Source organism: Heterodontus francisci, chromosome 3 (genome assembly GCF_036365525.1).
Source record: "Heterodontus francisci isolate sHetFra1 chromosome 3, sHetFra1.hap1, whole genome shotgun sequence".
Classification (NCBI taxonomy): Eukaryota; Metazoa; Chordata; class Chondrichthyes; order Heterodontiformes; family Heterodontidae; genus Heterodontus; species Heterodontus francisci.
The window spans coordinates 190466919-190479076 of NC_090373.1; the positions used below are offsets into that span (position 1 = coordinate 190466919).

Sequence of the window (12158 nt, forward strand, 5' to 3'; positions counted from 1 at the left end):
TTGTTTACCCTACCTTTCCCCTTCGAGGGAATACAACTTGACTGTGCCCGAATTACCTCTTCTTTGAAGATAGCCCATTGTTCAGCTACTGTTTTTCCTGCCAACATTTGTTTCCGATATATTCGTCCCAGGTCCGTTCTTACCCCATTGAAGTTGGCTGTGCCCCAGTTAATTATTCTTACTCTGGATTGTTCTTTGTCCTTTTCCATAGTCAGCCTAAACCTTATGATACAATGATCACTGTCCCCTAAATGTTCTCCTAAATGAACCACTTGGCCCACCTCATTCCCAAGAACCAGGTCTGATTCTGAAGGAGCTCGAGAGGTTGTTTCCGTGGCCTAGACAGTCGAGAACTAGGAGGCACAGTCTCAGGATAAGGGGTTAATCATTTAAGACTGAGATGCGGAGGAATTTCTTCACTCAGAGGGTTGTGAATCTTTGGAATTCTCTACCCCAGAGAGCTGTGGATGTTCAGTTGTTGAATTAGATTGATTTTTGGACTCTGAGAATCAAGGGATATGGGGATCAGATGCGAAAGTGCATTTGAAATCCAAGATCAGCCATGATCATACTGAATGGCAGAGCAGACTTGAGGGGCCATATGACCTACTGCTGGTCTTGTTCTTAAGTTATGAATCCAGCAAATCTTTTCTTTATCCCTTCCATGGTTCTAATATCCCTTCTATAACAGGGTACGCAGAGCTCTATCCAATACTTCAACGACAGCCTAATCATGGCCTTCAGATTTGTCAAATTGAATGGTATAAAAATGTGAAGACCATGATTAGACTGCAGTTGGAGCATTGGGTAGAGAACTGGGAACCCTATTGTAGAAACAATATATAAAGAAAGAAATAAAGGAGAAAAAAACTGCATGAAAAACTGAAAGAGAGCACACGAGCAAGATATGACATTCACTCACACTTCCCGTCATGATTATAATATTTTTCTGTGAACTGATCAATCTTTCAGAATTTAGGGCTGGGGCTCTCAATGTGTTCATATTTGTAGGGGATTCCCCCAAGCTGAAATCTGTGAAAACCACTACATTGTACAGATTGAAAATCAGATATTAAACCACAAGTTGCACCTACATCTTGAGCCATACTGTTCAGCAAATAAACAAAGCCGAGAGCATTACACTGCAAAATTGGGGCAAAAGCTCAACTATTGCCCATCAGCCATAGACAGTTGCTTGGCAGGTGTTTCACAGGTACTGAAACCTATACCTTGGCTGCACCCAGCTTTGTCCTCACCTTGATGTCCTCTTTCATGCACACTTTCTAACAGGAGTCACTGGGGAGCGATCAATAGTGGGAATCTCTGACTCATTTTAGGATTGCTGAGGCAGACTGTAGCATCCCCACACAATCAGCTGTAATCAACCAAATCTGGGGATGAAATCTTCGACCTTTCAGGCCTGTGTTCGTTTGTTGATTAACCAACAGTGAATTTAACAGAGCCATGGGAACAGCTTTTACACACAGCGTTAACAGCACAGAAATAGGCCATTTGGCCCAACAGCTCCATGCCAGTGTTTATGCTCAACACTAGCCTCTTCCCACCCCATTTCATCTAAGCCCATTAGCTTATCCTTCTATTCCTTTCTCCTGTGTATTAATGTATCTCTGGTATTTCCCTCAACTACTCATTCCACATTCCAGCCACTCTCTACGTAAAGAATTTTCCCCTGAATTCCCGATTGGATTTTTGTTATTCTTTCGGGGGATGTGGATGTCACAGGACATGCCAGCATTTATTGCCCATCCCTAATTGCCCTTGAGAAGGTGGTGGTGGTGAGCTGCCTTCTTGAACAGCTGCAGTCCTTGGGGTGTAGGTACACCAATAGTGCTGTTAGGGAGGGAGTTTCAGGATTTTGACCCAGCGACAGTAAAAAAAACGGTAATATAGTTCCTAGGCAGGATGGTGTGTGGCTTGGAGGGGAACCTGCAGGTAGTGGTGTTTCCATGCATCTGCTGCACTTGTCCTTCTAAGTGGTAGAGGTCACGGGTTTGGAAGGTGCTGTCTAAGGAGCCTTGGTGAGTTGGTACAATGCAACATGTCGATGGTACACACTGCTGCCATTGTGCGTCGGTGGTGGAGGGAGTGAATGTTGAAGGTGGTGGATCAAGTGGGCTGCTTTTATCTGGATGGTGTCGAGCTCCTTGAGTGTTGTTGGAGTTGTACCCATCCAGGCAAGTGGAGAGTATTCCGTCACACTCCTGACTTGCGCATTGTAGATGTTGCAGAGGCTTTGGGGAGTCAGGAGGTGAGTTACTCACTGCAGAATTCCTAGCCTCTGACCTGCTCTTGTAGCCACAGCATTTATGTGGCTGGTCCAATTCAGTTTCTGGTCAATGGTGACCCCTAGGCTGTTGATAGTGGGGGATTCAGAGATGGTAATGCCATTGAATGTCACGATGTTTAGATGCTCTCTTGTTTGAGATGGTCATTGCCTGGCATGAATGTTACTTGCCACTTATCAGCCCAAGCCTGAATGTTGTCCAGGTCTTGCTGCATATGGACACAGGCTGCTTCAGTATCTGAGGAGTCACGAATGGTACTGAACATTGTGCAATCATCAGAGAACATCCCCACCTCTGACCTTATGATGGAAGAAAGGTCACTAATGAAGCAGTTGAAGATGGTTGGGCCTAGGACACTACCCTGAGGAACTCCTGCACTGATGTCCTGGGACTGAGATGATTGACCTCCAACAACCACAATCATCTTCCTTTGTACTAGGTATGACTCGAACCAATGGAGAGTTTTCCCCGATTCCCATTAACTCCAGTTTTGCTAGGGCTCGTTGACGCCATACTCGGTCAAATGCCGTCTTGATATCAAGGGCAGTCACTCTCACCTCACCTCTGAACTTCAGCTCTTCTGTCCATGTTTGAACCAAGGCTCTAATGAGGTCAGACGCTGAGTGGCCCTGGCGGAACCCAAACTGAGCGTCACTGGGCAGGTTATTACTGAGCAAGTGCCGCTTGACAGCACTGTCGACGTACGAACATATGAATTAGGAGCAGGAGTAGGCCACGCGGCCCCTTGAGCCTGCTCCGCCGTTCAACAAAATTGTGGCTGATTTGATTGTAACCTCAACTCCACATTCCCGCCTCCCCCCAATAACCTTTCACCCTTTTGCTCTTCAAGAATCTATCTCTGCCTTAAAAATATTCAAAGACTCTGCTTCCAGCACCTTTAGAGGAAGAGAATCCCAAACACTCATGACCCTCTGACAGAAAAAATTCTTCATCTCTGTCTTAAATGGGCGACCCCTTATTTTTAAACAGTGACCCCTAGTTCTAGATTCTCCCACAAAAGGAAACATCCTTTCCACATTCACCCCGTCAAGAGCCCTCAGAATCTTATATGTTTCAATCAAGTCGCCTCTTACTCTTCTAAACTCCAGTGGAAACAAACCTAGCCTGTCCTTTCCTCATAAGATAACCCGCTTATTCCAGGAGTTAGTCTAGTAAACCTTCTCTGAACTGGTTTCAACACATTTACATCCTTCCTTAAATAAGGAGATCGATACTATACACAGTCCTCCAGATGTGGTCTCACCAAATGCCCTGTATAGCTGAAGCATAATCTCCCTACTTTTGTATTCAATTCCCCTTGCAATAAATAATAACATTCTATTAGCTTTCCTAATTACTTGCTGTACCTGCATACTAACCTTTTGCGATTCATGCACTAGGACACCCAGATCCCTCTGCATCTCAAAGCTCTACAATTTCTCACCATTTAGAGAATATGCTTCTTTTTTATTCTTGCTGCCAAAATGGACAATTTCACATTTTACCACATTATACTCCATTTGCCAGATCTTTGTCTACTCACTTAACCTCTCTATATCCCTTTGTAGCCTCCTTATATTCTCTTCACAGCTTATATTCCTACCTATCTTTGTGTCATCAGCAAATTTAGCAACCATTTCTTCGGTCCCTTGATCCAAGTCATTTCTATAAATTGTAAAACGTTGAAGCCCCAGCACTGATCCCTGTGGCACATCACTCGTTACATCTTGCCAACCAGAAAATGACACATTTATGCCTGCTCTCAGATTCCTGTTAGCTAGCCAATCTTCTATCCATGCCAATATATTACCCCCTACACCATGAGCTTTTATTTTCTGCAATAACATTTGATGTGGCACCTTATCAAATTAAGAACTGGTAGATTTTCACTGAATTCTTCAACTTACAAACACGCATGGGCTATTTTATTTCCCTTGTGTAATTAAAACAAAAATTAGTTGCTAATTTGCTCCTGAAGGCGGCGATTCTCATTGGGCTCAGCTGTCCACTGCTATTGTACCAAAGTGCCATTCTTCATGCAAGAGCTTGAACACGAGACGGAAGGCTATTCTACCAAGACGACATCACAGCCAAACGTCTTCACTTAGCACCCCTCACAGACGGACTTCCCAGCACTGCACAATGATGAGAAGTGGAAGCACTAGCTAATTTCTGCCTCTCTAATCCAAGAGCATTGAGGTATACAATAATGGCACATTGCTGCCCAATTGAGACCAACTAACTCAGGACAGACTGGATACATGTATCAAGTTAAATGCTGCCCTTGCCGCTGAATGTAGACTGATAGATTTATGCTTCTGCCAGGACTCAATCAACTTCAGATTTAAAATTAACAATTGTTCTAGCATCAATTGCCCTTTGCGGAAGAGAGCTCCAAACGCATACCATCATTTGTATGCAGAAGTGTTTCCTAATTTCACTCCTGAAAGATCTCATTTTTAAGACTATGCCCCCTAGTCCGAGACTCTGCAACCAATGGAAACAGTTTCTCCAGATCTACGCTGTTACCCTTAATATCTTAAACTTCAATCAAATTACCCTTAACCTTCTAAATTCCAGTGAACACAACCCTAATTTGTGTAATCTCTCCCTGTAATTTAACCCTTAGAGTGCAGGTATCACTCTGGCACTCCCTCCAAGGCCAATCTATCCTTCCTAAGGTGTGATGTCCAGAACTGTTTGCAATACTTCAGGTGTGGTCTAACCAGGGCTTGTAAAACTGAAGCATGACTTCTACCCCCTTGTACTCTAGTCCTCTAGATATAAAGACCAGTATTCCAATAGCCTTTTTGATTATTTTCTGTACTTGTTCATGACATTTTAATGATCTGTGTCCCTGAGCTCTCAAATCTCTTTCGAACTCCACTGTTTCTAGCTTTTCACCATTTGGAAAGTATCCTGTTCTACCCTTTTTAGGTCCGAAGTGGATGACCTCACATTTGCCTACATTGAAATCCATTTGCCAGTTTTGCCCATTCTCTTATCTATCAATATCTCCTGGTAATGTTACACTTCCATCTACACTGCTTACAAGGCTGCTTATCTTTATATCATCAGCAAATCTGGATATGTAGCTTTCTATCCCATCGTCTTCAACTTGAGCTAACAGTCTCTTAGGAGGAATTTTATCAAATGCCTTCTGGAAGTCCATATAAACAACATCCATAGACATTCCCCTGTCCACTACTTTAGTCACTTCCTCAAAAAATTCAAATCAGATTCATCAGGCATGACCTACTCTTTACAAAACCATGCTTGCTCTTTCTGATCAGCTGAAAATTTTCAAGGTGTTCAGTCACCCTACCCTTCATTATAGGCTCTAGCAATTTCCCGACAACATATGTTAGGCTAATTGTTCTGTAATTTCCTGGTTTCCCTGTCACCTTTCTTAAACAGCAGAATGGTATGCGCAATTATATACAACATATTCAGACTCTGCAATGAGTCAGTCTACAGGGTATTTAATCAAGATTTTGAGTGGAAGCCTATTTTTCAGCCTCATTCACTAGGCTATTTGGTGCCCAATTCTCAGCTATATTTACCATAAAAACATAAGACATAGAAGCAGAAGACCATACAGCCCATTGAGCCTGCTCCGCCATTCAGTATGATCATGGCTGATCTTGGGCTTCAACTCCACTTTTCAACCTGTTCCCCATATCCCTCGATTCCCTGACACCTCAAAAATGTGTCTATCCCAGCCTTAAATATATTCAACGATGGAGCAGCCATTACCCTCTAGGGTAGAGAATTCCAAAGATGCGCAACCTTTTGAGTGAAGTAATATTTCCTCATCTCAGTCCTAAATGATCGGCCCCTTATCCTGAGACTGTGCCCATGTTATATATTCCCCAGCCAGCGGAAAGAACCTCTCGGTATGTACCCTGCTATGTCCCTTCAAAATCTTGTAAGTTTCAATGAGATCACCTTTCATTCTTCTAAACTCCAGAGAATATAGGCCCAATTTACTCAGCTTCTCATCATGGGAGAACCCTCTCATCCCAGGAACCAATTTAGTGAACCTTCACTGTACTGCCTCCAATATCCTTCCTTAAATATGGAGACAGTATTCCAGATGTGGTCTCACCAAAGCCCTGTAAAATTTAGTAAGACTTTCTTATTCTTGTACTCAAATCATCTTCCAATAAAGACCAACATGCCATTTGCCTTCCTAATTGCTTGCTGTCCCTGCATGCTAATTTTGTGATGTCCTTTTCTCAGCCCCATACTCCTTGCATGAATTTCCTCTATTTACTCAATATAATTTATGAATTTACTTAACTGTCGGAAGGTTTGATATATAAATAATGCACATACTTACCACTTGGATAAGGAATTCGATAGGAAATCCTCCAAGTGTATCTCCTTCAGTGCCCGACAGTTTGCTTTTCCAAGGTGACTGACCCAAAAGTGGATCATTGTCCTGTCAAGTGCAAAAGGGGAACTAAAGCGAGGCAACATTGACACAAAGCAACAATAGCAACAAGCATGGAGAAATACTGGGGAATGACTCCTAATACAAAAAATTAGATTAGTCAATGGTAAAGCCCTCCCCTCTAAATCCAAAAGTTGTGAGTTAAGACTCATTCCAGAGCAGAGAGCATATAATGCACTGACATTCCAGTTAGGATTTGTAAACATCCTGCCTTATCCAGGAGTCTCCCAGGGACTAATGCTAGCAGCTTGGGGCAGACTTTGCTCATTAAATCTCTCACCTCAGCAGCACTTGGCACCCCTATCCCACCCCTTGTAACATCACCAGCCACATAGAAGCCTCTGAATCGCTGACATCACATACATCACCCCCTCACCAAACTTCTTGTTGCACTGCTAAGGAATGATCACAAATGGGACAGGCTGGTGGAGATGCAACTGGGAGTCCATCTTAGGGGAGGGGTGGGAGGTAAAGAGAGACAGAGCAGGGAAGAGATGCAGAGCTTGGTTGGGTTGGAAAAACAATGAGCAGGGGATAAGGAGAGTTTTTTTGTTACAAAAAAACAAAGCCAGTTGTTGTGATCTAGAGTACACTGCCTAAAAAGCAGATTCAATAATCATATGCATTTTGGCAGAAGGGCTAGAAAGAGGCAATATAGACTTAATGGCACAGTTTTAAAGAGTGTTCAGGGGCAGGGGGACTTGGGGGAACATGTGGATAGGTCTTTGAAGGAGGCATGACATATTAAGACAGTGGTTAACAAAGTATATGGGATCTTGGGCTTCATGAATAGAGGTATCGAGTCCAAAAACAGGGAAGTTATGCTGCGTCTTTATAAAGCTCTGGCTAGGCCACAACTAGAACATCCAGTTCTAGTCACCACACTTGAGGAAGGATGTGAGGGTCCTTGACAGGGTGCAGAGGAGATTTACCAGAATGGTTCCAGGGATGGGGGATCTTAGCTACAAGGTTAGGTTAGAGAAGCTGGGGTTGTTCTCCTTGTAGCAAAGGAGATTAAGGGAAGATTTGATACAGGTGTACAAGATTATGACAGGTTTGGATATGGCAAACAAAGAAAATCTTTTCCTATTATCGGATGGTACAAGGACTAGGGGACACAGATTAAGGTTTTGGGCAAGAGATGCGGGGGGGGAGGAGTGCGTGGAAGAACTTTTTTTTTTAAACACAGCAAGCGGTAATGACCTGGATCTCACTGTGTACGAGGGTGATAGAAGAGGAGACAATCAATGATTCGAAAAGGAAATTCGATGGGCACTTGAAGGAAAAAAACTTGCAGGGCTATGGGAATGGGACTGATTGGATTGCTCGACGGAAAGCAGACATAGACACAATGGGCCAAATGGCCATCTCCTTGCCTTAAATGGCTATGACTCTCTAACCTCCAAAAAGAATTGGATAAATACTTGCCGGGAGAGATAATTTCAGGGCCAAGGAGGGAAGAGCACAGGAATAGGAGCAATTGGATAGCTCTTTCAAAAGGGCTGGCACAGGCATGATATACTGAATGGTCTCCTGCTGTGCTGTAGGTTCTATGAAGCTCCATATCTTCACGACTCCACGTGTAAAGAAATTCCTCCTAAATTCTTTATTCCATCTGTGCAGTACTGAGGGTGTACTGCACTGTCGGAGGTGCCTTCTTTCAGGTAAACAATAGGGACTTGTATACACTCTCAGATGGAGTTAAAGGGTCCTATGGCACCAGTAAAGAACAGATTAACTAGTCATGTATCTATTTTCTGTTTCTAGGACCTTGTGCATAAATTGGCTGTGGCACATGTCCACATTGCAAAAGTAACTGTACCACTGGCTGTGAAGTACTTTGTGAAGGTGCTATATGAATCACAGTTCTTTTTCTAAGTGCTGTGCTGCTGCAGTCCTGTTCATTTCCACTAAAGGGAGCTCTAACATACTGCAGTACTCCCCTAATGTCACACTCAAGCATTGTGTGGTCCTGTAATGCATTGCTCAATCTCTCTCATCCAGTGTATAGTCCATAAAATTAGAAAACAGGTCTATTCTAATCTATTTCAAATCACCTTGCAAAAAAAATCTCAAAAATAACAAAGAGAGGGTCATTCAGCCCCTCAAGCCAGTTTGACTATTCAATTAGCTCAGGGCTAATCTGTACCTCAGTTACTTGCTTTGTTAACCCTTAGTACCCTTGCCTAACAAAAGTTGCTCTATCCCTGTTTTGAAATTTTCACCTGACCCTCATCATCAGCAACTTTTTGGGCAGAGTTTTCCAGATTTCTACTACCCTTTGTGAGAAGTCGTGCTTCCTGACATCACTCCTGAATGATCTAGCTCCGATGTTAAAGTTTATGACCTCTCGTTCTGAGCTCCTCCACCAGAGGAAATAGTTTTCATCAAACTATTAATTCTTTTAATTGTCTTAGTCATGGAAGTTTCAACCTCAGGAGAATTATTATTGGACTCAGTATCAACCTTTCCCCCTCCTTGCTCCAAGTGAGACAAACAAGAGCTGCTCTCCCTATTGGAAGCTTTACCAAGTTATCAAGCCTTTAGTTTCTACTGACACTCTCACATATTTACCCATCTTAACAGATGTGATTCCTACCAAGATGGGTAGGAATTTTGACAGTGCTCTGAATGGTCGAGCTGACATTGTTAAATTCCCTTGCTCCCTCATTTCTCAGACGTTCAGGAGGAAAAGGGACGAAAAGATGTACAAATTTTCATTAATGGCAAAATCTGGACTCCCAGAAGGGTACACAGAGAATGCACAGCTGGAGCAAAAACATAACCATGTCCTCTATCTTCATATCAAAATATCACCTCTGAACATGCTCACCAGGCTTGCCTGCCACCCAGCAACCCCTACCAAACACACGATAATAGCCACTGCAACTTGCATTTTTAGGGGCAATCATACTGCTGGCAGTGTACTATAGACCCCCCAAACAGTTAGAGGGAGATAGAACAAGTGCAAGAACAATAGGGCAGTAATAGTAGGGGATTTTAATCCCAATATTAACTGGGATAGATTTAGTGTGAAAGGAATTGAGGAAGCAGAATTCTTGAGGTGCATTCAGGAGAACTTTTTTGCCAGTATGAAGCAAGTCCAACAAGAGAGGGCGCAGATTTAGATTTAGTTTTAGGAAATGAAGATGGCCAGGTGGAAGGAGTGACAGTGGGTCAGCATTTTGGTGATAGTGATCATAATTCAGTCAGTTTAACATAATTATGGAAAAGGACAGAGATAGAACAGAGAGTTCTCAATTGGGGCAAGGCCAATTTTACTAAACTGAGGAGTGATTTAGCAAAAGAGGACTGGAAACAGCTACTTGAAGGTAAATCAGTGTCCGAGCAGTGGGAAGCATTCAAAGGAGTTCAGAGTAAACATGTTCCCACAAAGAAAAAGGGTAAGACAGCCAAAACTAGAGCCCCATGGATGTCAAGGAGCCTACAGGGTAAGATAACGCAGAGCGGAAAGCTTATGTCCGACACCGAGAACTCAGTACTACAGAAAGCAGAGAGAAGTATAGAAAGTGGAGGGGTGAAACCAAAAAGGAAATTAGGAAAGCAAAGAGAGGGCATGAAAGATATTTGGCAAACAAAATCAAGGTGAACCCAAAGATGTTTCATCAATACATTAAGAGTAAGAGGATAACTAAGGAGAGAGTGGGGCCCATAAAAGACAAAAAAGGTAACCTATGTGTAGGAGTGGAAGATATTGCTATGGTTCTTAATGAATACTTTGCACCTGTCTTCACAAAAGAGGGGGATGATGCAGATATTGTAGTTAAGAAGGAAGAGTGTTAAGTATTGGATGCGATAAACATAGGGAGAGAGGAAATATTAATGGGATTAGCATCCTTGACTGTTGATAAATCACCAGGGCCAGAGGAAATGTATCCTAGGCTGTTAAAAGAAGTAAGAGAGGAAATAGCAGAGGGTCTGACCATCATTTTCCAGTCCTCACTGGATACAGGTATGGTGCCTGAGGATTAGAGAACTGCTAATGTAGTACCTCTGTTTAACAAGGGAGCAAAGGATAGACCGAATAATTACAGGCCAGTCTAACCTCAGTAGTGGACAAATTATTGGAGATAATGAGAGACAGGACAAACTGTCACTTAAAAGGACACAGGTTAATCAAGGATAGTCTGCATGGATATGTTCAGGGAAGATCTTGTTTGACCAACTTGATCGAAATTTTTGAAGAAGTAACAAGGAAGATAGATGAGGGTAGTGGAGTTGATGTGGTCTACATGGATTTTAGCAAGGCTTCTGACAAGGTTCCATATGGCAGACTGGTTAAAAAAAAATAAAATTCCATGGAATCCAGGGAAATGTAGCAAGGTGGATACAAAATTGGCTCAGTGGCAGGAAACAAAGGGTAATTGGAGGGCCATTTCCAGTGGTGTTCCGCAGGGCTCTGTACCGGGTCCCTTGCTTTTTGTGGTATACATTAACGATTTGGACGTAAATGTAGGGGGTTTGCAGACGACACAAAGACTGGCCGTGTGGTAGATAGTGAGGAAAATAGCTGTAGGCTGCAGGAAGATATTGATGGTCTGGTCAGATGGGCAGAAAAGTGGCAAATGGAATTCAACCTGGAGAAGTGTGAGGTGATGCATTTGGGGAGGTCAAACAAGGCAAAGGAATACACAATTAATGGAAAAAATACTGAGAAGTGTAGAGGAAGTGAGGGACCTTGGAGTGAATGTCCACAGATCCCTGAATGTAGCAGGACAGGTCAATAAGGTGGTTAAGGCGGCATATGGAATCCTTTCCTTTACTGGCCAAGGTATAGAATATAAGAACGGGGAGTTTATGCTGGAACTGTACAACTCATTGGTTAGGCCACAATTTGAGTAGTGTGTGCAGTTCTGGTCACCTCATTACAGAAAGTATGTAATTGCACTAGAGAGAGTACAGAGCAGATTTAGAAGGATGTTACCAGGACTGGAAAAATGCAGCTATGAGGAAAGACTGGATAGGCTGGGGTTGTTCTCCTTGGAACAGAGAAGGCAGAGGGAAAATCTGATTGAAATGTACAAAATTTTGAGGGGCCTGGATAGGAGTGAAGGTGAAGGGCCTATTCACCTTAGCAAGGAGGTCAGTGACGAGGGGCAGAGATTTAAAGTGATTGGTAGAAAAATTAGAGGGGAGATCAGGAAAAATCTTTTCACCCAGAGGGTGGTGGGGGTCTGGAACTCACTGCCTGAAAGGGAAGTTGAAGCAGAAACCCTTCAACCCATTCAAAAGCAGTCTGGATATGCACTGTAATCTGCAGGGCCACGGACCAAATGCTGGAAGGTGGGATTAGAATGGGTGGACTGTTTTTTGGCTGGCACAGACATGATGGGCGAAGTGGCCTCTTTCTGTGCCTTAAACTTTCTATGATTCTA

At 43.0% G+C, this 12158-nt stretch overlaps 1 protein-coding gene across 1 annotated transcript in view; it reads right to left on the reverse strand.

The window, feature by feature from the left end:
* The window catches only part of lin9 (lin-9 DREAM MuvB core complex component), a 178639-nt gene that overhangs the window by 51382 nt on the left and 115099 nt on the right, over window positions 1-12158 (reverse strand). Inside the window, exon 10 of the mRNA XM_068019658.1 lies at window positions 6649-6750. Within this exon, the coding sequence (XP_067875759.1) occupies window positions 6649-6750 (102 nt within the window). The remainder of the gene's footprint in view (window positions 1-6648; window positions 6751-12158) is intronic.